Raw genomic sequence first — 27,269 nt, forward strand, 5'->3', positions numbered from 1 at the left:
AATAAAATATATTGCAATGGAAACTCTAAATTAATTTAGAATATCTAATTATACGAACAATAATTCATTAAAATTTAAAGCCAATTAAATAGAAATTTAGCGGTGCCCCCTCTGATGGGCACCAGGTCCAAATTAATGTGAAATATCACCAAACAGAGATTTAAACCATACACAACAAAACAAAAATATAAAAAATAGACTGACCATTATGCCCCATCTCAACAGAGGACCACAAGGCCAATAATGGTCAGGGAATCGCTGCATTTCGAACGCTAAACAAATCACTGCAAAGGCGAAACGATCGCAAGATCAGTCCGCCACACCGATCCACAGATCGAACCGCCAATGCAGGGAATTGAACAGCGGTGGTCCTGATGCAGCGAAAATCAAAAATAGAACAGACAAAAGCACTCCAGTGCAAAGCCACACTACTGACACAAATAAACTTAACCCGTTTATATAAATGAATAAACTATAGATGGCAGTACAGGCACAGCGTTAGCAATTCGCCCAATACTATCATGTGACATAATTATATTTAAATAATGTTGAAAAAGAAGTATTACTTAATAAAAATAAAAAGGAGGGTACAGCATTTATATATCATTTATATAAACGGGTTAAGTTTATTTGTGTCAGTAGTGTGGCTTTGCACTGGAGTGCTTTTGTCTGTTCTATTTTTGATTTTCGCTGCATCAGGACCACCGCTGTTCAATTCCCTGCACTGGCGGTTCGATCTGTGGATCGGTGTGGCGGACTGATCTTGCGATCATTTCGCCTTTGCAGTGATTTGTTTAGCGTTCGAAATGCAGCGATTCCCTGACCATTATTGGCCTTGTGGTCCTCTGTTGAGATGGGGCATAATGGTCAGTCTATTTTTTATATTTTTGTTTTGTTGTGTATGGTTTAAATCTCTGTTTGGTGATATTTCACATTAATTTGGACCTGGTGCCCATCAGAGGGGGCACCGCTAAATTTCTATTTAATTGGCTTTAAATTTTAATGAATTATTGTTCGTATAATTAGATATTCTAAATTAATTTAGAGTTTCCATTGCAATATATTTTATTCTTGTTTCCTCTCTCTTCCCTCCCTGTTTAGATTTGAATTTAGGTTAATTTTGTTTTTTCGCTCTTGTCTTGCCGTACTGCTGGTATTATTTTGTTTTATTTTATTTTAAACCTTATTTTAATTTATATGACTATATTTCAAGCATCATGTAGAGGAATATGCTTTTTGCTGCCTCTGATGTGTGCTGTACCCTCCTTTTTATTTTTATTAAGTAATACTTCTTTTTCAACATTATTTAAATATAATTATGTCACATGATAGTATTGGGCGAATTGCTAACGCTGTGCCTGTACTGCCATCTATAGTTTATTCATTTATATAAACGGGTTAAGTTTATTTGTGTCAGTAGTGTGGCTTTGCACTGGAGTGCTTTTGTCTGTTCTATTTTTGATTTTCGCTGCATCAGGACCACCGCTGTTCAATTCCCTGCATTGGCGGTTCGATCTGTGGATCGGTGTGGCGGACTGATCTTGCGATCGTTTCGCCTTTGCAGTGATTTGTTTAGCATTCGAAATGCAGCGATTCCCTGACCATTATTGGCCTTGTGGTCCTCTGTTGAGATGGGGCATAATGGTCAGTCTATTTTTTATATTTTTGTTTTGTTGTGTATGGTTTAAATCTCTGTTTGGTGATATTTCACATTAATTTGGACCTGGTGCCCATCAGAGGGGGCACTGCTAAATTTCTATTTAATTGGCTTTAAATTTTAATGAATTATTGTTCGTATAATTAGATATTCTAAATTAATTTAGAGTTTCCATTGCAATATATTTTATTCTTGTTTCCTCTCTCTTCCCTCCCTGTTTAGATTTGAATTTAGGTTAATTTTGTTTTTTCGCTCTTGTCTTGCCGTACTGCTGGTATTATTTTGTTTTATTTTATTTTAAACCTTATTTTAATTTATATGACTATATATATATATATATATATATACTATCATTGACTTATATTAAATAAAGTTAAATTATAATAAAATGAATAAATAATTAAGCATTCATTAGAGGCAGCGACATGCAATTCCTCCATATGAAGCTGAAATACATCCATTATTTTAAATTAAATAAAACATAAGCCAGTAGTATGGCAAAAACTGTAGAGCGAAAATTAACATAAAAATAACCCAAATAAACAATCGAACGAAAAGAAAGAATAGATATAAATAGTAGCCCAGAAACCCTAATATAATTTTGATCTTTAAATCCAATTAACAAAAACTATACAAATTTTAGGATAATGCCAATTAGTTATTAATTTAGCGGTACCCCCCCCCCCCGAGAGGTACCAGTTCCGAAAGACGTGAAATATCACCTAAAGAGGGTTAAAGGAACTACCAAACGATAACAAAATCAAAATAAACTAAAATAAAATAGAATAGACTGACCATCATGCCCCATATTGACAGAGGACCACGAGGCCAATAATGGTCATGGAATCGCTGCATTTCAATCGTCATACAAAACATCGCAAAGGCGGAAATATTGAAGAACCAAACCACCCTTCCATTCTCCGATAGATCAACCAATGCAGAGGATTTGCATGGCGGTGGTCCTTATGCAGTGAAAATAAACTATAGAACAGACAGCACTCTAAAGCAGAGCCACACCACTGACATACTGTAAGCTGAATCAGCTTATATTGAAGAAAAAAAGAAAATAGATGGCGGCACTGGCGTTGCTAAATTAGCATATCGACCCATTACTATTGAATTATATTAAATGTTGACGAAAATTAAATTATAATAAAAAATTAAAATAATTAAGATAATTAAGCAATGCAGTGATTCCATGACCATTATTGGCCTCGTGGTCCTCTGTCGATATGGGGCATGATGGTCAGTCTATTCTATTTTATTTTAGTTTATTTTGATTTTGTTATCGTTTGGTAGTTCCTTTAACCCTCTTTAGGTGATATTTCACGTCTTTCGGAACTGGTACCTCTCGGGGGGGTACTGCTAAATTAATAACTAATTGGCATTATCCTAAAATTTGTATAGTTTTTGTTAATTGGATTTAAAGATCGAAATTATATTAGGGTTTCTGGGCTACTATTTATATCTATTCTTTCTTTTTGTTCGATTGTTTATTTGGGTTATTTTTATGTTAATTTTCGCTCTACAGTTTTTGCCATACTACTGGCTTATGTTTTATTTAATTTAAAATAATGGATATATATATATATGCAGTTAGGTATGCTACAATGAACAGTTTTTATCAATAAAATCAGGATGCTACAATGAACGTGGAGGAATACTATGGGCCGACGTCGCACACGCGTGCGCATGGTGTGTTGGGGCCTTCCTGCTTTGATTAGAGCATCAGTTATCATTTGTAAGGTTCAATTATTAGTTTAGTTCAGTTATCTGCTTATTTGCCCTTTAGCAGTGAAAATATTTTTTAAAATTATTCTGCTATATAATTTTAGCCATGAGCCGGCAAAATAGAGTGAGAAAGCTAATTAACTTAGACATTAAGAAAGAAATATTTTCCATGAGAAAAAGTGGAAAAAGTGTAGGAGATCTAAGTGCTGAATATGTTATGGCTAAATCAACAATCAGTACACTTTTAAAAAACAAGGAAGAAATAAAAAGTGCACAGGTCACAAAGGGAATCTCTAGGTTAAAATTCATGTTGTAATATCACGGAAAAGATGGAAACTTTTCTATTAATGTGGATTAATGAAAAACAAATGGCAGGTGATAGTGTCAGTGAGGCGATTATTTGTGAAAAGGCCAAACAGTTATTTGAGGAACTTGGTGCTAAGGCTCCTAGTACAAGTATCAGTTCTCTGAAGGAGTTTTTTGGCACCAAGAGGTAGTTTACCGGATTTAGGAAAAAGAACTGGATTACACAGTGTTGTGAAGCGTGGTGAGGCTGCCAGTGCAGATAGGGACACTGCTGAGCAACATCATGAGAAATTTAAGAAAATAATTGTGGATGGAGGCTTTCTTTTGCAGCAGGTGTTTAACTGCGATGAAACTGGGCTTTTCTGGAAGAGAATGCCTTGCAGAACATATATCATGAAGGAGGAGACCACCTTGCCTGGCCATAAGTCAATGAAAGACCGGCTTACATTGCTCTTTTGTGCCAATTCTTCGGGTGACTGCAAGGGCAAACCACTGCTCGTGTACCATTCAGAGAACCCCAGAGCTTTTAAAAACATCAGGAAAAAATGCCTTTTTTGTGGCGTTCCAACCACAAGGCTTGGGTGACCAGGAGTCTTTTCTCCAACTGGGTGACTGAGGTGTTTGGCCCCACTATCTGTGACTACCTTAGTGAGAAGGATCTTCCATTGAAGGTTCTTTTAGTCATGGACAATGCTCCAGCCCACCCTCCTAATTTGATGGAAGAATTACCAGATGAGTTCAGTTTTATCAAGGTTCACTTCTTGTCACCTAATACTACTCCTCTCCTCCAGCCTATGGACCAGCAAGTGATTGCAAATTTTAAAAAAACTCTACACTAAGGCACTGTTCAGGAAATGTTTTGAGGCCACTTCTTCCAGTGATGCGACTTCTTCCACTGAAGTCCCCTTGGAGCCACAGCGTCAGGCCACGATGGCTTTCAACAGTTGGAGGAAGAGCCTGTTGTGCAGGAAATTGTGTGTCTGGGCAGTTCCAAACTTATAAATTGTCCAAACTTATAAAAGATTATCACCCAGATATTGCCACTGTGGAAATGGGCCTAATCATTTTAATGACACCTTGATGGCCCACTTTACGAGGGTCCAAAAATCCAGGATAAAGCAGTCAGCCCTGGATCCATTCATCAAAAAGGTGGACAAATGCCCTCCAACTGATGAACCTCCCACAGGACAGTCACCCAAGATGAGTAGGAACAATGACTCCTCTCCTTCCACCTCTGTGTGATTTTTTATGATTTTTATTAAAGTTTGTTTATATTTTCACTGGGGGAATATTGTTTATGCTTTTCATGTGTGAAAGATTTTTTATGCTTTTATTGTGGAAAGTTCGATTATAGTTTTCACTATAATCGAATTTATTATAATGAAAAGGATAAAAATTGTTTATCCTTTTCATGTGCATTAGATTGTTTATGATTTATTAGGGAAAGTTTGTTCATATTTTTCACTAAGGAAACATTGTTTATGCTTTTCAAATGTTTTATGTTTTAATTTTAATTTTATTTTATTAATTAAAATTATCAAATTTTAATTTTATATTATTTTTACACTTATATTTTTCATTTTGTATTATATTTTTCCTGTTTAAATCGTTGTATTGGATGGTAACTTTGCTCTAGACTGTGGGCCTGGAACGGATTACCCCTAAATACATATATTTCAATGTATGCTAGAACGAACAGATGCTATAACGAATGAGGTTCCAGAACCAATTACATTCATTCCAGCATACCCCGATGTGTATATATATATATATATAATTATGAAATTATAAATACAAATAACCAGAAATGTTTACTCTTGTTTGTCATTCAGGGTAGATTAGTATTTTGGACAGTCCTCAAGTCTCGAAACTTAATAAAGTTTCGAGACTTTAGGACTGTCCAAAATACTAATACGAAGTGAAAATGAAATTTTCACTTTTCTGAAAGTGATAAACAAGTATTATCTTCTTTGAACTATTGTCTCCACCACAACAAATGTGTGTTACATAAAACCATTATAGGCATGTTATGGTCTTAGTTGCTGATCTGCCAATAACTGCTCAGCAACAATGATAAAGATGACTTTATCATTGTTGCCGAGTATTCATCAATGATAAAGATGCTTTATCATTGATGAATTGTAGGCATTCTGGTAATAAAGCTTCACTAACGATGCACGTCTTCATTCCAAGTTTTATATTGACTTTCTGCAGCTGCTCACCTATGGTGTGATCACCTATGGATGTCTTTGTTTAATGGGTTCTGTGTGCATTAAGCTTTATCTTTTAGTGCTATCTGATTTACACACTTACAGCACCAATTCCGTATTGTCTGGATATTGTTCTTTACAAATTTGAGATTTGTGTGATTAACTGTTTTTCGTGTTCGATACATTAAACGAACTTTTTCGTTTAATGTATCTGTGCCACTTCTTCATTAACATAGATAATCAAGAGTTAATTTGTTTAAAATTCTTCCAGAGCTCATGCCTTAGCTAATGAAACAGTGTTGGTACATGGAGCAAGTGGAGCTGTTGGCCTGGCAGCAGTGCAGCTAGCTCATGCTCTGAAAATGAAAGTAATTGGAACAGCTGGCACACCAGAAGGTATAAAGCTAGTAAAACAGTGTGGAGCTGATCATGTTTTCTACCATAAAGACAAGAAATATATGGATAAAATTATGGTAAGTTTGAATTTTGAGGGTGTTGGTTTATGTTAGTTATATGGATTGTAAGTTTTTTACAGTCTTTTAAAGTATGGTAATTACTTTTATTAGCCTTGTATATTGTGAAGGTAACCTGGATAAACATCTGGATGCCAATGGTTAAGTCTAATAAAGACTTAATCATTGGCATTTAATAACCATTCTAACAATAACCTGTCATTCTAATAACTTGTCATTCATATATTTTGCATTTCACTATTGATATTTATGCTGTGAATGGAAGCTACCTCTATAAAAATGTGGTCTGACAATAATTATTAAGTTTATTTTTTATTATGATGCTTGTATATGGCCAAAGCCTCTAATTTTTTTCATTGAAAGGTTCAACAAATTTAAATATTCTCATGAACTCTTATGTTCTATTTTTTGAAATTGAAATAAAAAAAAAATCTCTCAATTCCTGTTACCTGTTAGCATTAGCATTAGTAGAGGCATTTGATGCAAGAAAGCAAGCTTATGCAGCATCAGCCAAAAAAAAAAAAAAAAAAACCCATTGCCACTTCACCCCCTCTGTTCGTTCAAAATACCTGTCCAGCTGAGCCTTAAACTTATTTAGGCTATCAACCTCCACTACAAGGGATGGAAGTCTGTTCCACCAACCAACCACCCGCTGGCTAAAGGCAAATTTCCGCACATCTATCCTACATCTGTCTTTCCTCAATTTGAATTTATGCCCTCTCAGGTGATTCTTCTGAGCTAGAGGAAGAATCCTATCAGCATTGAGCATGCTCAAACCATTCAAGGCTTTATACACCTCTATCAGATCACCTCGCTGGTGCCTAGTCTCCAGACACTGTAATTTGCAAAACTTAAGCCTTTCTTCATAAGAGCACCCCTTTGTTCCATTCACTAATCTTGTTGCCCTTCTCTGTACTTGTTCCAGCAGCTCTACATCCTTCTTGAAATGAGGCCTCCAGACCTGTATACAGTACTCTAGGTGTAGCCTGACCATTGCCTTATACAAGGGAATAATCACTTCCTTATCGACGCCTCCGTAGCCAGGTGGGAAGGAGCAGCAGTGCGTAGCACACGCTTCTTGATTAGACCGGGGTTCGAGCCCGTCACCACCAAATACGGAGGATGCGGAAAGGTCAGGGAATGACCACCGTATATCCCGGAGCAATATGGCCTTAGTTGCTAATGCTCCTAAAAACCAAATAACAAACAAACAAACTTCCTTATCCCTGCTGGAAAAATTCCTGTATATCATTGAAAATACTCCATGAGCTACTCTTGCAGCCCGTCTGCACTGTCAGAGAACTTCATATCTGCCTGCACAACCACCCCCAAGTCCCTTTCATTCTCTACCACTGTCAGTGTAGTACCACAGAGTTGATACGTTGCTCTGGGGTTGCTGTTTCACATGGCGCCTCCGTAGCCAGGTGGGAAGGAGCAGCAGTGCGTAGCACATGCTTCTTGATTAGACCGGGGTTCGAGCCCGTCGCCACCAAATACGGAGGATGCGGAAAGGTCATTCAGGGAATGACCACCGCATATCCCGGAGCAATATGGCCTTAGTTGCTAATGCTCCTAAAAACCAAATAACAACAACAACAGCTGTTTCCCATGTGTAGCACTTTACATTTGTCAATGTTAAACTTCATTTGCCACCTCTCAGCCCATCTGCTCAACCTTTCCAGATCCTGTTGCAGTAGCATAGTGTCAGTAGTGTCCTTGACAACCCTGCCAACCTTTTTATTGTCTGCAAACTTGGACATTAAGCTTGATATACCATCATCAATATCATTTATAAATACAGAAAACAATAATGGACCCAACACTGAGCCCTGAGGGACTCCACTGTTTCTTAAGTGTCAGCAGTGAATTCTGTGCTATTTTCTTTTCATGGATTCCAATCTATTTGGTATATGGACATTTTTAGTAGACACCCTTGCTAAATTCTATCTAAATGTACTTTGCCTATTAAGTCAGTCCTGTGTCAGTCCTCATTGCTGTTCCAGCAATCTTTAAAATAATGACAGTCAGATGGATAAAAATTGTTTGCTCTAATAGTATTTAGTATTCTTGAGTCTTCAAACTATTGTCTATGGACCTGAAAAACATCGTAAAAACAGTATGGGTGCCTTTATATCACCAATCAGTTTTTTTTTTGTTTTTTTTGGAAAAAAGGCAGGAAAAGTTTAAAATGGGAATCATTAAAAAATTATTCTTAATTTTGGAATTATATTGTATAATATGATCAAAAAATATAATTAGAAACAAAAAAAAAAAAGTAAACTGCAGCCATTATCAATCCACTGCAGGATGGAAGCCTCCTCAACAATTCATGTTGAGGGAAATGGACCATAATCAGCCACGCTGGTCCAGTGCGGGTCGGCAGATCGACCATATTTAGCAGTCAGGGGCTTGAACCCCAGTCTACTCAAAGAGCGTGTGCTACTGCACTCCCACTCCTGATCACTCGGCTATGGATGCCTCAATTAGAATTAGAAACAGTGGTCTTATTATCCAAAATAAAATAAAAAATTCCTGCTTGTATAGCAAAATCTCATGGTAGCAAGTGGGTAAAGAATGAAGGAAACCAAAACTCGGAAAAGTTACCATAGCAATACGTTTTTTTTTTTTTTTTTTTTTTTTTATTGGCATTAGTATTAGTTGAGGCAAATGATGCAAGAAAGCAAGCTTGTACAGCATCAGCCAAAAAAAAAAAAAAAAACCCTTCCCATTTTACCCATCCGGTCACTCCAAATGTTTGTCTAGTTCAGCTTTAAATCTATCTAAGCTGTCAACTTCCACAACAACAGATGGAAGTCTGTTCCAACAATCAACTACCTGCTGACTAAAGGAAAATTTCCACACATCTATTCTACAACTGTCTTTCCTCAATTTGAATCTATCCCCCTCAGGTTCTTAATCTGAGCAAGCGGAAGTATCCTGTCAGCATTGAGCCTCTCAAACCATTAAAGGCCTTATACACCTCAATCAGATCACCGCACAGGTGGCTTAGTCTCCAAATGCTGCAACTTGAAGAACTTAAGCCTTTCTTCATAAGAGCACCCTTTTGTTCCTCTCACTAATCTTGTTGCCTTTCTCTGTACTTACTCAAGCAACTCTACATCCTTCCTAAATTGGGGCCTCCAGACCTGTATGCAGTATTCAAGGTGTGGCCTGATCATTGCCTTATACAAGGTGATAATCACCTCCTTATTCCTATATATCATTGACAAGACTCCATGACCTGCTCTGGCAGTCCGTCTGCATTGCTCAAAGAACTTCTTATCACACTGCAAAATTACCCCCAGGTCTTTTTCATTCTCCACTTCCCTGAGAGTGTAGTACCATACAGTTGGTACATTTCTCTTGGGTTACTGCTACTCATATGCATTGCATTTGTCAATGTTAAACTTCAGTTGCCACGTCTCAGCCCATCTGCCTAACTTTTCCAGATCCTGTTGCAGTAGCATACTGTTTTCAAGCTCATTAACCACCCTGCCAACCTTTGCATCATCTGCCATCTTGGACATTAAGCCTGATATACCTTCATCGATATCATTGATAAATACACAAAACAACAATGGACCCAGCACTTAACCATGGGGGTCTCCACTAATAACATTAGGCCATGAAGAGCAGTGTACATTGATTACCACTCTCTGTTGTCTACCACTCAATCATCCCTTTATCCATTGTAGCAATTTGCCCTTAATGCCATACTGCTCCAATTTGTACAGCAGTCTTCCAAGTGCAACAGTATCAAAAGCTTTCATGAAATCCAAGTATATGATATCAAAATTATTTTTTGCATCCATTCCCTTTGTGACTGCATCATAATATCCATTCAAATTGGTCGGAGAAGATCTCTCCTTAACAAACCCATGCTGTGTCTGATTACTGCAGCCTTGTCTAAATGATCCTGCAATGCTTCTTTAACCAGTGACTCCATTATTTTCCCCAGAATAGATAGAAGTTAAACTAACAGGTCTATAATTATTTGTGTCACTCTTTGAACCCCCTTTGTGAGTTGGGGATACATTTGCACATCTTCAGTTCACGAGGACCTCCCCTGAATCTAAGGATGCTCCCAAAATTATGGTTAAGTGTTTGCTTACTTCCCTTGCTGCCTCCTTCAATATAACATAGATTTCATCCACCCCATGTGCCTTGTTTTTTGTGTTTAACTTCAAGAATTTCTCCTCCACTTTGCTCTCTGTCATTACAAAATCATTTAGCTCCCTGTATACTTCTGTCCTCCCCTTCCTTACAGAATTCCTCATGTGTGAAAGTAGATGCAAAATACTCTTTCAGTTTGTCAGCTATCTGAGTAGGATCATCAACAGTCGAACCATCAATATCAAGTGGACCAATCTGATTCGTCCCCTTTCTTCTAGAGTTTATATAAGTAAAGAAGCCTTTTTGTTTTTCTTTGCATCCTTTGCCAAGGATTACTCGTAATCAGCCTTCTTTTGCGTAGCCTCCTTTATGACTTGATTACAGACTAGCTTATGTCTGCCGTAGGCTTCTCTGTCACCTGATAATTTATATGCATCCCATGCATTTTTCATCTCAGCCACGAGCATCATTAGTACAGTTGACATCCATTTTGGTCTAAATCTTGAACAGTATTTCTTAGTTGGTATGAAAAGCCTGGTAGCTTTCAGTATTATTTACTTTGAAGACTTCCCATTTAGAATTCACTGTTTTTAACATCATCAGTTGATCCCACTATACAGAATTTAAAAACTGTCTGAGACCACTGTAGTCACCTTTACTAAAGCAAAAACCCTTCCCTTTACCCAAATGTTAGTTTCCTCTTTAAGTAAATCTCACATCAGTACACTGTGATCACTGTCACCTAGTGGTTCCTTTATCTGCAAATTCTTAATGAATGAATAATCACTGCTGATAATCAGATCAAGAGTATTACTCCTTCTGGTTGTCCCTCAAACATATTGCTGTAGAAAACAATCATCCAATAAATCCACAGAAGTCTTGCTAGTGTGCAAGTGACCAACACACAAATTCCAGTCAATATCTGGAAAGGTAAACTCCCCATTATAAGACATTCTGATTTACTGGCCCACTCTATTTATCTGTACAGTTGTTTGTTGTTCTCATTAGAGTAATTAAGCCTATAACATACTCCTACTCCCTGTTTTGCTTTCGAAGTGCTTATGTCACACCAGACTGACTCAACATTTCACTGTCTACCTATGTCAACCGGATGCACTTCCTTAGATTTTGTGTTTCTTAATTAATAGCGTGGCTCTGATATCCCAACAATATCTGCCTTTGATATCTTGACTAGCATTTCAAATTCATCAAATTTATTTACTATACTTCTATCATTGGTGTACAGGCAAGTATACATGCACCTGTTCTTACTCTTAGTTACCCTAACACAGCCCATATATTTACTTGTTCCGTGCTGACTCCCAGCAGTTCTTAAAAACCCCAGCAACTTGCTCTCTAGGCTGCTGCTTATTCCAGTAGAAGCAGTGCAAGAATCACTTTCACCTCTGCCTTGGGCTGCTGTTGATCTTTTAGTCTGTGAATCACCCCAAGCTAGCAGTTTTCCAACCCACCTAACACTGCCTTGATTTCATCAACAAATATTCTTGCACTCTTTCTATTTAAGCATATCCAATCCGTGTAGAAGCAGTCTCTCCTGTTAGCAAGTACAGACCACGCTGAAAAAAATTCTACCCCATAAGCCTTGCACAATCTCTCCAGGGCCGAATTGATTGACAAAGCTCTCATCATATACTCCCTCCTATCATCAGAATTGCAGACACTTTCAAATTTAACCCTAGCTCGCAACTTTTTTCAATATTGACCTGTACTTCTTAAGTAAATCTGCAGTTCTTTTACTCTTAAGGTAATTAATGTGTATAACAGTATCACCTTTTGTGCCCTTAAAAGATGATATCTGCTCTACGTCATCAACGTTTGCTCCTGGCAGACACACCTTGGTCCTGTTCCACCTCTCCTTTTTGCGTAATATATTCCCCATTTTCCTGATAATAGAGTCACTGACAATAACTAGTTCCTGTGGGACCAGCACATTCTGCCTTGGAGATTGCCGCTCTGTTGCCTGATGCACAGGAGTGAGCTCTGGCAGTGAGATGGGCAGCTGAGAACTTGATGAGTCCCTCATATTAAAGGTAACTCCGTAGTCAGGTGGGCAGGAGCAGCAGTGTGTAGCACACGCTTCTTGATTAGACATGGGTTCGAGCACGTGACCACTAAATACGGAGGATGCGGAAAGGTCAGGGATTGACCACCGCATATCCCTGGAGCAATATGGCCTTAGTTGCTAATGCTCCTAAAAGCCAAATAACAACAACAACAACCCTCATATTAATTTCTTCGAGGGCATCTATCCTATGCCTCAAACTCTCATAGACGCCCCTCAGAATGCTAAATTGATGCCTAATTTCTTCAAACTGGTGTCAGCACTTTATCTTTAGTTTTAATAACAATGGATCAAATCATTCTACTGTTTTTTTTTATCTTGTCAAGTTCGTTGGTTAAAGGGAGGTTGAGCAGGAGAAGACAGAGAGTGGGAATCAATGTATGCTTCTCTTCGTGGACTAATGTTATTAGTGGAGTCCCACAGAGTTCGGTGTTGTTTTGTATATTTATCAATGATATTGATGTAGGTATATCAGGCTTAGTGTCGAAGTTTGCAAATGATTCAAAGATTGGCAGGGTTGTTAATGTCAGTAATGGCAGTGTGCTACTGCAACAGGATCTAGAAAATTTGGGCAGGTGAGCTGAGAAGTGGCAACGGAAGTTTAACATTGACAAAGGCAAAGTACTGCATGTGTGCAGTAGGAACCCCATAGGAACGTACCAACTGTGTGGTACTACACTTAGGGTGGTAGAAAATGAATAAGACCCAGCAGTGATTGTGCAGTCAGATATGAAGTTTTCTGAGCAGTGCAGACAGGCTGCCAGAGCAGGTCATGGGGTATTGTCAATGATATACAGGAATTTTACTAGCAGGGAAAAGGAGGTGATTATCCCTTTGTACAAGGCAATGGTCAGGACATGCCTTGAGTTCTGCATACAGGTCTGGAGGCCTCATTTTAGGAAGGATGTAGAGTTTCTTAAGTGTGTACAGAGAAGTTCAACAAGATTTGTGAGGGGAATGAAGGGCTCCTCTTACCGAGAAAGGCTTAAGTTCTGCAAATTGCACCTTCTGGAGACTAGGCACCTGTGAGGTGATCTGATTGAAGTGTATATGGCCTTAATTGGGTTGAGCATGCCAAATTCTGATGGGATTCTTCCGCTTGCTCAAATTACGAACTTGAGGGGTACAAATTCAAATTGAGGAAATTTGGTTGTAGAATAGATGTGTGTAAATTTGCCTTTAACCAGTGGGTGGTTAATTGCTGGAACAAACTTCCATCTGTCATTGTAGAAATTGATAGCTTAAATAAATTCAAGGAGGTGCTGGACGAACTTTTAGAGAGAATGGTTGTGTGAAATGAAATTTTTTTTTTTTTTTTTTGGCTGGTGCTACATAAGCTCATAGGTTTTTTTGCATCATATGCCTCTATTACTACTACTACTACTCACAACTTATCAAAATTAATAATTGTAGTTATTACTTGAGTTGACCAATTAATTATTAATTTAATTTCTGATTTTTTTTTTTTTATTGTTTAATAGCTTTTACTTCTAATATACTTTCAGGAAATCACAGATCACGGAGGTGTTGATGTCATTCTGGAAATGTTAGCAAATGTTAATCTTGGTGTAGATTTGCTGCTTCTTGCACCCAGAGGAAGAGTCATTGTGAGTTACTTATTCTTAAAAATATGTAAACAAAGAAAATGCAAAACAACATACAGAAAATAGCAATTAAACTATAGAGTAACTGAAATTAAACTTAACTTATTCAAGCTCGTTTAGAAAAGCAACAGTTATTCAATTTGGACTGACTGTATTTGATGAAATTATTGTATACTATGTGGAAGCTTGGGGAGGGAGGAGTTTTATTCTTTTTGCCACCAGGTAATACCTTTTCAGTATAAATATGCTATAATACAATAGATCATACTTGCTAATTATGAGTTAAATGCATATACAGTATCAGCTGATAAGGAAGCCTATGATAGATATAAGCTAGTCTGTAATCAAGTTACAAAGGAGCTTAGGCAAGTGAAGGCAGATTATGAGATATCTTTGGCAAAGGATACAGAGAAAAATAGCAAAGACTTCTTTACTTATGTAAACTCTAGAAGGAAGGGGATGAAACAGATTGATCCATTTGATATCTATAGTTCAACTGTTGATCATTCTTCTCAGATAGCTGACAAATTGAATGAGTATTTTACATCTACATTTGCACATGAGGAATTCTGCAGGGAAGTGGAGGCCAAGAGTTTATCAAACCCTGACAGAGAGCTAAATGATTTTGTAATAACTGAGAGGAAAGTAGAAGAGAAATTGCTGATGTTAAACATAAGAAAGGCACCTGAGATTGATGGGAACTATCCAGTTATATTAAAGGAGGTAGCAAAGGAAGTAAGAAAACCCTTAGCCATAATTATGTGAGCATCTTGGACTCAGAGGAAGTCTGTGTGGACTGGAAATGTGCAATTATATTCCCAATTCACAAAGAGGGATAAAACGGTGAAACGAGTAATTACAGACCTGTTAGTTTAACTTCTGTTCCGAGGAAAATAATGGGGTTACTGGTTAAAAAAACATTGCAGAATCATCTAGACGAGACTGCAGTTATAGATCAGACATGTTATTAGTTTGTTAAGGTGAAGTCTTATATGACCAATTTTATGGGATACTATGATGTGGTCACAAAGGAACTGGATGCAAAAAATAATTTTGATATCATATACTTGGATTTCAGGAATGCTTTTGATGCTGTTGCACATGGAAGACTACAGTACAAATTGTGTTGGAGCATTGGCATTAAGAGCAAGTTGCTGCTATGGATAAAGGGATGGTTGATTTGAAGAAGACAGAGAGTGGTAATCAATGGACACTGCTCTTCTTGGACTAATGGTATTAGTGGAGTCCCCCCCAGGGTTCGATGTTGACCCCATAGTTGTTTTCTGTATTTATCAATATTGAAGAAGGTATATCAGACTTAATGTCCAAGTTTGCAGATAATACAAAGGTTGGGAGGGTTGTTAATGACAGTAATGACAGCACGCTACTGCTTCAGGATCTAGAAAAGTTGGGCAGATGAGCTGAGAAGTAGCAACTAAGTTTAACATCTTCAGACAGACTGCTATGACATATCATGGGATTTTGTTAATGATATGCAGGAATTTTGCTAGCAGGGATAAGGAGGTCATTATCTCTTTGTATAAGGCAGTGGTCAGGCCACACCTTGAGTACTGCATACAGGTCTGTAAGCCTTATTTTAGGAAGGATGTAGAGCTGCTGGGATGAGTACCCAGAAGGGCAACAAGATTGGTGAGAGGAACAAAGGGGTGCTCTTACCAAGAAAGGCTTCAGTTTCTGCAAATTGCAGCTATCTGGAGACTAAGCACCTGTGTGCTGATCTGATTGAGGGTTTGAGCAAGCTCAATGCTGATGAGATTCTTCCTCTTGCTCAGATTGCCACTTGATGGGCATAAATGCAAATTGAGGAAAGGTGGTTGCAGAATAGATGTGTGGAAATTTGACTCTAGCAAGCAATTGGTTGATTGCTGGAACAAATTTCCATCTGTCATTATGGAATTTGATAACTTAAGTAAACTCAAGGAAGAACTAGAAAAACATTTGGAGGGAATGGATAGGGGAAACGGGAAGTGTGGTTGTTTTTTTTTTTTTTTTTTTTTTTTGTTTTTTTTTATATAAGTTTACTTCCTTGCATGCAAGTATACATTCACCTGTTTTTACTCTTAGTAACCCTAATATAGGCCATGTATTTGTTTGTTCCATGAGGACCCCAGAAGGCCTTCTATTCACCCACACTTTGCTTCCCATGCTGCTGCATGTTCTAATAAAACCAGTTCAAGAATCTCATAAATCTCTGCCTGTAGCTGCTATTAATCAGTGAGTTTGTGTATCCTCACAAGCTAACAGTTTTCTTATCCACCTAACACTGCCTCAATAGTTAATGGCCTCACATTAACTAGCAGTCCTATCCATAATTTTGTCAGTTATAGTATACAACCTTCCACTTTCTAATTCAATCCTGTGTGGAGAGGAAAATTTAGATAACTTTAATCTTTTTAAAACTCAGTGCTATCTTATTTCTTGTAGGAAAAAAAAAAAAAAAAGTCTACTTCTCCCATAATCATCTTGAACGACAGTTAGATTTCAGACATGGTTACATATCTTTACTGAGAATAACTGAATTCCAACCTCTCTTTTCATAACCATATCACAAATATTGCTTCCTCTGCATCAAAAAATTGGGCTTTCTGTTTCACCCTTGGCATTATTTTCTTCTAAATAGCTGCTAACTCTGTAAATCACAGATATGGCCAATTATGGAATATTGTATCTGGGATGGTGCTTCTGAAATTCCTAGACTCCATCCAAAAGAGGGTTGTGAGGCTAATTAATGATTCCTCCCTTATTCTACTCCTAGTCACACAGATGTTCAGTTTCTGCTACATTTCTTTTCCACAGTGTTCTATGGGCACTACTCTTCTGAAGGAGCATCTGTAATTCTACCTTTTTCTTCCAAATTGGTCTGAGCACGTACATTAGCTAAGCCAATAACTATTCATAGCTGAGCTCCATATTCACTGAATTAATTTTTTGTCTTTTCAGTTTATCCTTTCTGCTGCTATTCTTTGGAACAACCTTGGTATTTCATGAAAATTTCAATCTTCATAATACTATAGGTTCCAATACCTTTCATATTTGGGGGTCACCTTAAAAAAAATAAGATGGAATAAAATAAAATAAATATAGCACAACTGCAAAAGATAATAGCTAGCATTCTGTGCCTGAAAAGAAAGCAATGACGAGAAGCTTATCTTTAATAACAAAAAGGGCTATCTTCAGAACATCTTGCCAGCATCAGCTGTCGCAGCAACAGAAGAATTTTTGAGGTGAATGCAAACATTACTTTGACCCATACTGGAATAAGCCCTCTGATATAATGGAAGACCAATTCTATTTATAATACATACTGGCATATATTGGGGTAAGCCCTCTGATGTAATAGAAGACCGATTCCCTTTGCTCTCAGCAGTAATTCAGACACAGCATGGGTTTGTTAAGGGAAAGTCTTGTCTGACAAATTTGATTGGTTATTATGATGTGGTTACAAAGGAACTGGATGCAAAAAATAATTTTGATATCATATATTTGGATTTCAGGAAAGCTTTTGACACTGTTGCACATGGAAGACTATTGTACAAATTAGAGCAGAATGGTATTAAGGGTAAGTTGCTACAATGGATAAAATGATGGTTAAGTGGGAGAAGACAGAGGGTGGTAATCAATGGGTGCTGCTCTTTGTGGACTAATGTTATTAGTGGAGTCCCACAGGGTTCGGTGTTGGGTCCACTGTTGTTTTGTATATTTATCAATGATATTGATGAAGGTATATCAGGCTTAATGTCGAAGTTTGCAGATGATAGAAAGGTTGGCAGGGTTGTTAATGACAGTAATGGCAGTGTGCTACTGCAACAGGATCTAGATAATTTGGGCAGTTGGGCTAAGAAGTGGCAACTGAAGTTAACCTTGACAAATGCAAAGTACTGCATATGGGTAGAAGTAACCCCAGAGAAACATACCAACTGTGTGGTACTACACTTAAGGTGGTAGAAAATGAAAAAGACCTGGGAGTAATTGTGCAGTCAGATATGAAGTTTTCTGAGCAATGCAGACAAGCTGCCAGGGCAGGTCATGGGGTTTTGTTAATGATATATAGGAATTTTGCTAGCAGGGAAAAGGAGGTGATTGTCCCTCTGTATAAGGCAATGGTCAGGCCACACCTTGAGTACTGCGTACAGGTCTGGAGGTCTCATTTTAGGAAGGATGTAGATTTGCTTGAGCGTGTACAGAGAAGGGCATCAAGATTGGTGAGGGGAATGAAGGGATCCTCTTACCAAGAGAGGCTTAAGTTCTGCAAATTGCAGTGGCTGGAGACTAGGCACCTGCGCTGTGATCTGATTGAGGTGTATAAGGCCTTGAATGGGTTGAGCACGCTGAATTCTGATGGGATCCTTCCACTTGTTCAGATTACGAACCTAAGGGGGCATAAATTCAAATTAAGAAAAGACAGATGCAGATTAGATGTGCGGAAATTTGCCTTTAGCCAGCGGGTGGTTAATTGCTGGAACAAACTTCCGTCTGTCATTGTGGAAGTTGATAGGTTGAATAAATTTAAGGAGGAACTGGACAGGCATTTGGAGGGAATGGTGTGATTTTTTTTTTTTTTTTTTTTTGGCTGGTGCTGCATAAGCTCATACACTTGCTTTCTTGCATCACATGCCACTAGTACTACTACTACTACTACTATTACTCCTACTCTCAAAGATTCCATTAGTAGTATTTTTTAAGTAGCTAAGAGCTGTCATTTCATTTTATGTGTCCTATTAGAATGTTTTAATTTTAAACTTATGCTATTTAGTATTTAATGGTCTTAATAATGTATACTGTAGCTTAATTGCTATTACAATATTAATGTTCTAGGTGATCGGATGCAGAGGAAATGTCACAATTAGTCCCAGAGATATGATGGGTCCCGAGACTTCTGTTACCGGTGTGGCCTTATTGGTATCTACTGAGGTAATAAGTGATGAATGTACAACATAGAACCCTACAGAACAAATTACTAAATTTAACTCAAGTTGTTTTGTCCATTAATATCTGAAGTAATTCACAATAATAATCCCCTAATAAAGCATATTTATGATTAATTTCTGGGTTGGTTTCATTATTAGTATAGCCATATAGTGCAAACAAGTTGTCTCCTCAGGTAGGAAGCCACACTTTTGCTGGAGGCTTTTGTGTTGCCAACAAAAGGGGAAAAAAAGGTAGATAAGAAAATACAAATTATGCACTTCCCTCCTGGTGTAGATAAGCTTCGTGTACTGTACACACAGTGGCAGTTCTGCTTACCAAAAGTGGCCCACTGGGCACTCACATCCTTTTGTCTGGGCTTCGAGTCAAGCAACCTGGACTTGTTGTCCATTTAAAGTTTGAGAATAGGTTGAGGTTATTTCGGCCCCAAGGCCTCTAATCATTCACTTTACCTGATGAGACTGATTCCCTTGAGTTCCAGCTATTCTGAGGGAAACTTTGTAGGGAACCAACTACTAGATGGTTTGATTAGTCTTTCACCCCTATATTCGGGTCTGACGATCGATTTGCACATCAGAACTGCTGCGGACCTCCACCAGTTTCCTTTGGCTTTGTCCTGCCAAAGCATAGTTCACCATCTTTCAGGTCCCAACCTATATGCTCTCACTCAGAAACCTTTGAATTTCTTCAAACTGTCAACTTCAACTACCCACAGAGGCAACTTGTTCCAATAGTCAACAACTCACTGGCTAAAAGAAAACTTCCTATAATCTAGTCTAAATCTCTTCCCCTGTAATTTGAAATTATGGCCCCTTGTTCTGGTTCTTTATAACAGTGAAAATTATGCCATTATTTGTTTTACTAACCCCTCTCAGAGCCTTATAAACCTCAGTCAGGTCCCTTCTAAGGTGGCTGGTTGCCAAGCTCTGTAGCCCACATAATCAAAGTCTTTCCTCATACGGTCACCCTTTTGCCAGTCTCACCATGTGAGTTGCCCACCTTTGGACCTTTCCAGAAGCTCAATGTCTTTTTTCAGTTGATGCCTCCATACTTGGACACAGTATTCCAAATGGAGTCTTATAATTGCCTTGTACAGTGGAATTATGACCTCCCTATCTCTACAGAATATTGTTCGATAAATCATCGATAGGGCACCATAGACTTTCCTGGCCGCCTGTTTACGCTGCTCAGATAACTTCGTGTCTGCTGGTATTATAACTCCCAGACCCCTCTTTACCTGTGCAATTTTTAATTCAACCCCAGAAAGTGTATTATTTTGGTAGTGCTATTCCTCAAGTGTAAGACCTTGCATTTTGCTGCATTAAAACATAGTTGCCACTTTACTGACCATTTTTGAAGCCTGTTAGGTCATCCTGAAGGAGCACTGCTTGGCACTGATCATTAATGACTCTCCCAATCTTTAAGTCATCAGGAAATTTTGAAATCATACCCTTTATCCCTTCATTGATGTCATTTATGAAAATCAGAAACAACAGGGATCCAAGAACCGATCCTTGGGGAATCCCACTTCTGGTGTTGTATTAATCTGAAGAATATCACAGCCTTCTGCCCTGCAGCCACCCTTCAGTCTGTTTTAGAATCTTTCCAGTAATCCTAACTTGTTCCAGCTTATACAGTAACCTCTCACACGGCACGCAGTCAAATGCTTTGCTAAAATCCAAATAAATTATGTTGAAATTGTTTCCTACATCCAGATATAAGTAACTGTGTCAAAAGAGCTTACTAGGTTAGTTAAACCTGTCCCTTAACAAAACCATTTTTTGTGTCCTTCAGAATGCCATTTCTTTCTAAATGTCCCTGAATTGTACTGTTAATCATAGCTTTTAAGACTTTACCTACCACCACTGAATTCAGACTAACCAATCTGTAGTTAGTGGCTTCACTCTTAGAACCACCTTTATGTATTTTAAATAGACTGGCACTTTTCCAATCCAAAGGAATTTTCCCTGAGTCCAGTGATACCCTCATAATTAACCTCACTGGTTTAATGCACTCTCTGGCCATTTTCCTCAAAATTACTAGATATATGCCATCAATGCTAGGAGCCTTACTTGCCTTTATGCTCAAGTTTTTCCAATAATCAGTAAATTTTCGAAAACACTAATTTCATATGGCACAAACTCACTCGCACAGCCTCTCATCAGCAGGGTCTTTTGTCAGTAAAGTATTACAGAGTACCTATTCAGTTCATCAGCAACATCAGTTGGATTATATCAGACTTTCCTACACCCAGTACACAAGGGTCCAGTCTGATTTGTTTCCTTCTTTGTATTCACATACATTAAAAATTACTTGTCCCCATTCTTTGCTCTTGTAGCCAGTTTTTCTCATACTTAGTCTTTGCCTCCCTAACTTTGTTTGTGATACTGTTACAGATCAACTTGTAGCTGTTGTAGGATTCAGTACTTTTCATTGCTGTGTAACTTTCCCATGCTGTCATTTTCTTCTCTATTAGACTGGCAAGCTCCGTATTCATCCATTTTGGCATCCTCCTCACAGTATTTTCTTAATGTTATATATACATTTGTGACTTCTGTGATTTTTGCTTTATAGGTATTCCATAATTCAAACCTATTCTCCTTCCCTCTGCAATTTTCCAAATTATTTAGATGCCGTATAGCAGCGGTGGCTAACAAGTCGATCGTGATGAATTTTAAATATATATAAAAAATAGATTAGTCAATATCTAAATGTTATTATTATGAGCCCCACTGCATATGCTTATTGCAAATCCGTTGAACCACGTGATTACACTTGTCGGCGTGCAGCCGCTAGACTTGTCTAGTGAAAATTCACGCAGTTACATTGCGGAGAGCATAGTGTATGTGTCAAATTCTTATTTAGCTTACTTAATATTAATAACTGGACAATGCTCGTACTTTAATTTAATACCGTTTGATTTAAAATGAATACTATGAAAAGGAGTAAAATGCATCATTTTCATCCAGAGTGAGAACTAGAATTCTTTTTTTGTAATGATAAAAGAAACATATTCTTCAATTTGCAATGCTTCCATGGCTATACCCAAAAAAGGAAATTTAGAAAGCCACTTCAATGCACTCCATGGTAAATATCAATCAGATTTTCCACCTAATAGTGACCTTAGAAAAAAGAAATTAAAAGCACTTAAATCCAGATTATTCACACAACAAAATTTCTTCGTGATACCTAACTTACAATCTACAGCAGTAACTGTAGCATCATTTAAAGGTGATTCATCTTCTTGCAAAAAAATGCAAACCATTTTCTGATGGTCAATTCATCAAAGATGCATTTTTAGAAATAACAGATTCTCTTTTTGAAAATTTTAAGAACAAAAATGAAATTAAAAGTGCTCTGCAATTATCTCGAAATACTGTGACATGATGCATCAAAAAAATTAGTAAAAATGTGAGCGAACAATTGCGTGCTCATATTGCTAATTGTGTGTCCTTTTCTTCACAACTGGATGAATCTACAGACATCAGTGGTACAGCTCAGTTGCTCGTTTTTGTTCATATAGTTTTTGATGATTTTGCCACTAGAGAAGAACTTCTGGGTATGGTTTCGTTAAAAGAAAGAACTAGAGGTCGTGTTATATTTAATGCATTCAAAAATTTTATTGAAAAAATAATAAATAACAACAGATGGAGCTAAAGCAATGACAGGGCATCTTAACGGATTCATCGCATTGTGCCAAAATGTGATGAATTCCCAGATTTTTTGAGTTACCATAGTACCATCCACCAACAAATGTTAGCCAGAAAAAGATTAAATACTAAAAGTGTTATGGATATAGCTTTCTAAATCGTGAATTCCATCAGAGGACAATCTCTTCAAAGGAGACTTTTCAAAATGCATCTCGATGAAAATGAATAAGATATGATATTATACACACATGAGGTGGCTGAGTCGGAATAAGTTTCTACAGAGATTTCGAAATTTTCTGAATGAAATTAAAAATTTGTTGATCAAACAGGAGATGATTATCAGCAGCTACAAGATACGGGGTGGTTGTGTGATCTGGCTTTTTTGGCAGATTTTACCAGTAAATTAGGTGATCTGAATTTGGAATTACAAGGAAAAAATAAAAATGTGGGTGACGTGATTAGTAGTATTTCTGCATATAAATATCAAATTTTGGCAATAGATAAGGATCTCAACGAAAAAAAAAATTCAATCATTTTGCAAATATGCAAGATCATTTGCAAAAATATCCTGTTTTTGAATTTAATAGTAAGAAATATGTTTCTGAAATTGAGAAAGTTGTGCATGATATTGAAATCAGATTCAGTGATTTTAAAACAATTGAAGACATTTTTCAATATATTTCTTATCCATTTAATGTCGACTTAGATATGAAACAAATTGCAGAAAAAATTGCTGAGATTTTTCACATGGAGAAAATATTACTTGAAAATGAAATTATTACATTGCAAAACGATTTGTAAAATAATAAGAGGAGTTTACCTCAATATAGTACATATAACACTAACATAAGCAAGTGTTCTACGTACTATGTTGAGGTAAACTCCTCTTATTATTTTACAAATATTAATATCAACGTAGAACATATTGAGTATTACAGCTCTGATTCATACTATCTAATTGCGAAACGATATATTCCTAAAAGCTAGATCACAGAAAAAGACTTTCAGAAATATGTTTGCTGAGAAAAGTACTCAAATGTAAAAAATTGCAGTGAACTTTTAAATTCCTGTTTTGGTTCCACATATCTATGTGAATCGGCCTTTTCGTATTTGAAACAAACAAAGACGAAGAATTGCTCTACTCTTACATGAAAAATGGACTTGCATACAGAAGCTTCTTTACGGTTGGCCTTATTACAATATATCCCTGATTTTGAAAGCTTGGCAGATAACACGAAGACACGAACTTCACATAACTTAAAAATTTAAATATGAATTTAAAATAAGCTTTCTGAATTGTATTTAATTTTAAAATTTGTAAACATTTTTCAATATGTGTTGATTAACTTTTTTAACCATGTGCAATTAAATTCTTGAGATGGTAGATCGCGGCACATTTTGAAGAAAAAAAGTAGATCGCATCACAAATTAAGTTGACCATCCCTGCCATATAGTGTCTTTAAATTGCCATAGTCCCCTCTTCTGAAATTAAAACCTTTAACTACATCATCTTTCTTTATCTTCAAACTAATGATTATGCGATCACTACCTAGCAATGGTTCCTGTACTTTAAGCACTGTGATGTCATCTGATTTGTAAGTAATGATGAGGTCAAGAATATTTTTACATCTAGTATTTTCTCTAAAATGTTGATACAAATAATAATGATCTAGTTTATTTAAAAATTTTGTTCCCCCATGTTGAGTTTTCCTCCCACTTATTCCATTCAATTAGGGACAGATTGAAGTCACCCATAATAAAACAGTCACGCTTGCTTGCCCATTCCATCTTCACATAGAGACCCATCATACTCTTCACAATTTCTAGTCTATAGAGTACTCTCACTGTCATACCTTTGCTTCCAACTAACCCACACCATGCTATGCTGGCAGATGTAACTTCTGATTCAGCAAAAGTTCTTTTCATGCTCAAGCTGATTTTGATAAGAAGCATGAACACACTACCCCCCTCTATCTTTTCTAAATACATTATAAATACCATAGTGGAATTTGTCATCCCTAATTGCCAGATGTCACCACATTTCTGTTAGCCCTATTATGTCAGCGTTAGTTGTCCTAACCAGGAGTTCAAATTCAGCCATTTTATTGACACTTTTCAGATTACTGTAGACACATTTAAGACTAAGTAATCTTCTATAGTTAACTACCTTGACACAACTCTTGAAGTTATTTAGGTTTATATGCAAAGCTTTACTTCAACTCATTTGAAATGTTGCTACTCTCAGAACATCTTATCAATGTTGGCTGTTGTGGCAACAAACTAGAATTCTTGAGGTGATTGCAAGCATTACTTTGACCCACATCATCAGATAAATGCTGATCTAAATTAACCTTCCTCCCCCCCAAACTAGCAATTCCCTCAACCCTTAAGGCATCCTCAGTGATACTGGAAAAAATCCTTGCCCAATCTTTGTTCAAATAAATACCATCTCTACAAAATATATTCCTTCTACCTACAAATACAGGCCATGCTGTTAAGAATTTCCCCCCTAGAGCTTTGCATATTCCCCCAAGTCTTGAGTTAATTCACAAGGCTTTCAGCATATAATATGATACCTTCTGTCATGTCTGGGTGAAATTGCAGACACACTAAATTTACTGAAACTGGCATTTTATTTGTAATAATCATAATACAGTAAAGCTTTAATTTTACCGGCTAATAGTGAGAAGGGGTATTTATGAAATCAGAAGTTTTTTTTTTTTTTGAGACCATTTGCACCCTACATAATTGAAACTTTAAACAGATACTCTGTATATTTATGTATTAGAAATGCCAAAATAAAATTAAACAAGAAAAAGCAAGTTTTTATATATGTTTACATTATTGGTTTATACCATCTATTACCATGACCATCTATTAGTTCCTAGAAAAACTTGATTCAGAGTTAGAGTTAAGAAGCCAAAATTGAGATGCTAGTGAATCTTGAGAGTCAGACTCTAGCCTTGCTTTTTACAATACCTGACACAACTTGTTTTTTCATGCCATGTTTTTTACCAATGCGAGAAACAGCCACCCAGAATCTAACTTCTCAAACAGCTTTAATTTCTACGCAGTGCTGAATTGCTCGCACTTTCTCTTTTCATGGGTCTTCTTAGGGCCATAATGATATGTTGTAAATGTTAACAAAGCACAGTCAAGCATGTATCCATAGATAGATGGGGACACATGCTATTGACTTCCACGATTGAATATGTGCTTTCGATTTTTTTGTCTCCTGGACACACTCAAAATACACACTAGTCTTAGTCAAATTTTTTTCATCTGTTAAATCAAGGTCTATAAAATTGTGGGTTAACTGTATTAAGAAAAGAAAAATCATTTTATTTCCAATCTGTGTTATAGTCATATTAATTCTATGGAGGATTCTCACTTTGACATAAACTACCAACCACCTTAGCATTTCATAAGCTTAAACAGGTTATCAGTGTATCAAAATTCACTATTAAGCTGAATGAAAATATCTGATTCCAGGAAATTAGCAAAAGCATTTGCACACTACTTTGTACAATATGGTTAGATAAAAATAACCAACATAACGAAACAGGCCTACGCGCTCTGGATTCATTAAGAAATTTATTATAGTTACACACAGAGCGTACAAATAAAGAAGAAATATATGAGCTTTCGGCTATATGGTAGCCTTCATCAGAATTAAAAATACATGAATGGCAGTTGGAATGGAGATGTGCACTGCCAGGTGCGTGAGACGCGAGGTTTAATTGTTTGTTGACGCTTGTGGCTGTGACGCATGATGACGTGGCCAGCGTTTGTCCAATGATAGAACTACTGACTCTGTGATCGGGTTGACTTGGCAACCACTGTTCCTGTTCAAGGATTTATCCGAAGATTTTATATTTAACGATTCCAACCAGGTACGCTTTAGGTAATGGTGGGATCTGTCTACCACCACGACATCGCGGTGTGGGTCGATGTCGTGGTGGGTTGTCCAGACATGCTCGGCGATAGCTGAGTGTTCTACATCTGCTAAACGGATCGCTCTTTTGTGCTCCGAGAGACGTTTCTCGAGTCGACGTCCAGTCTCTCCAAAGTAGCAGCTAGTGCAGTCACGGCAAGAGATGCGGTAGACCAAACCGCTCTGCAGAAGGGTGGGGACAGGTGTTTTCACGTTGGAAATGAAAGAACGCAGTTTCTTGCCTGGGAGTTGGATGCACTTTATCCCGTGTGTTCTTAGGATTCTACCGATCTGTTGTGACAGGTTGGGGTAGTATGGGATAAATGCCCTCGTGGATGGCTCGTCACCGTTGGTGTTGTAGCTGGTCGTCACGATGTCACGTGTCTGTAGATCACACCTGTCGAGGACGTCAATGGGGTAGCCACACCTCGTAAGGTCTACTTTGACCCTGGTGATCTCTTTGCGTCTTTCATCAGCGGAGCTGGAGTGTGTCCAGGCGCGAGTAAGCAAGGTTCGGGCAGTGGAGAGGAGGTGGCCTCGCGCGTGTGCTGACCGGAAGTT

General features: G+C 37.4%; 1 protein-coding gene across 3 annotated transcripts in view; it reads left to right on the plus strand.

The window, feature by feature from the left end:
- The window catches only part of LOC150090272 (zeta-crystallin-like), a 109,687-nt gene that overhangs the window by 71,945 nt on the left and 10,473 nt on the right, over positions 1-27,269 (plus strand). For all 3 annotated transcript variants that reach the window (XM_090369047.1, XM_090369045.1, XM_090369046.1), the window contains 3 exons: positions 6,176-6,377; positions 14,079-14,180; positions 19,014-19,109. In XM_090369047.1, the coding sequence (XP_090225173.1) occupies positions 6,176-6,377; positions 14,079-14,180; positions 19,014-19,109 (400 nt within the window). The remainder of the gene's footprint in view (positions 1-6,175; positions 6,378-14,078; positions 14,181-19,013; positions 19,110-27,269) is intronic.

The sequence above is a fragment of the Mastigoproctus giganteus genome, chromosome 2, assembly GCF_048544385.1.
Source record: "Mastigoproctus giganteus isolate SK-2022 chromosome 2, ASM4854438v1, whole genome shotgun sequence".
In the NCBI taxonomy this organism is placed as follows: domain Eukaryota; kingdom Metazoa; phylum Arthropoda; class Arachnida; order Uropygi; family Thelyphonidae; genus Mastigoproctus; species Mastigoproctus giganteus.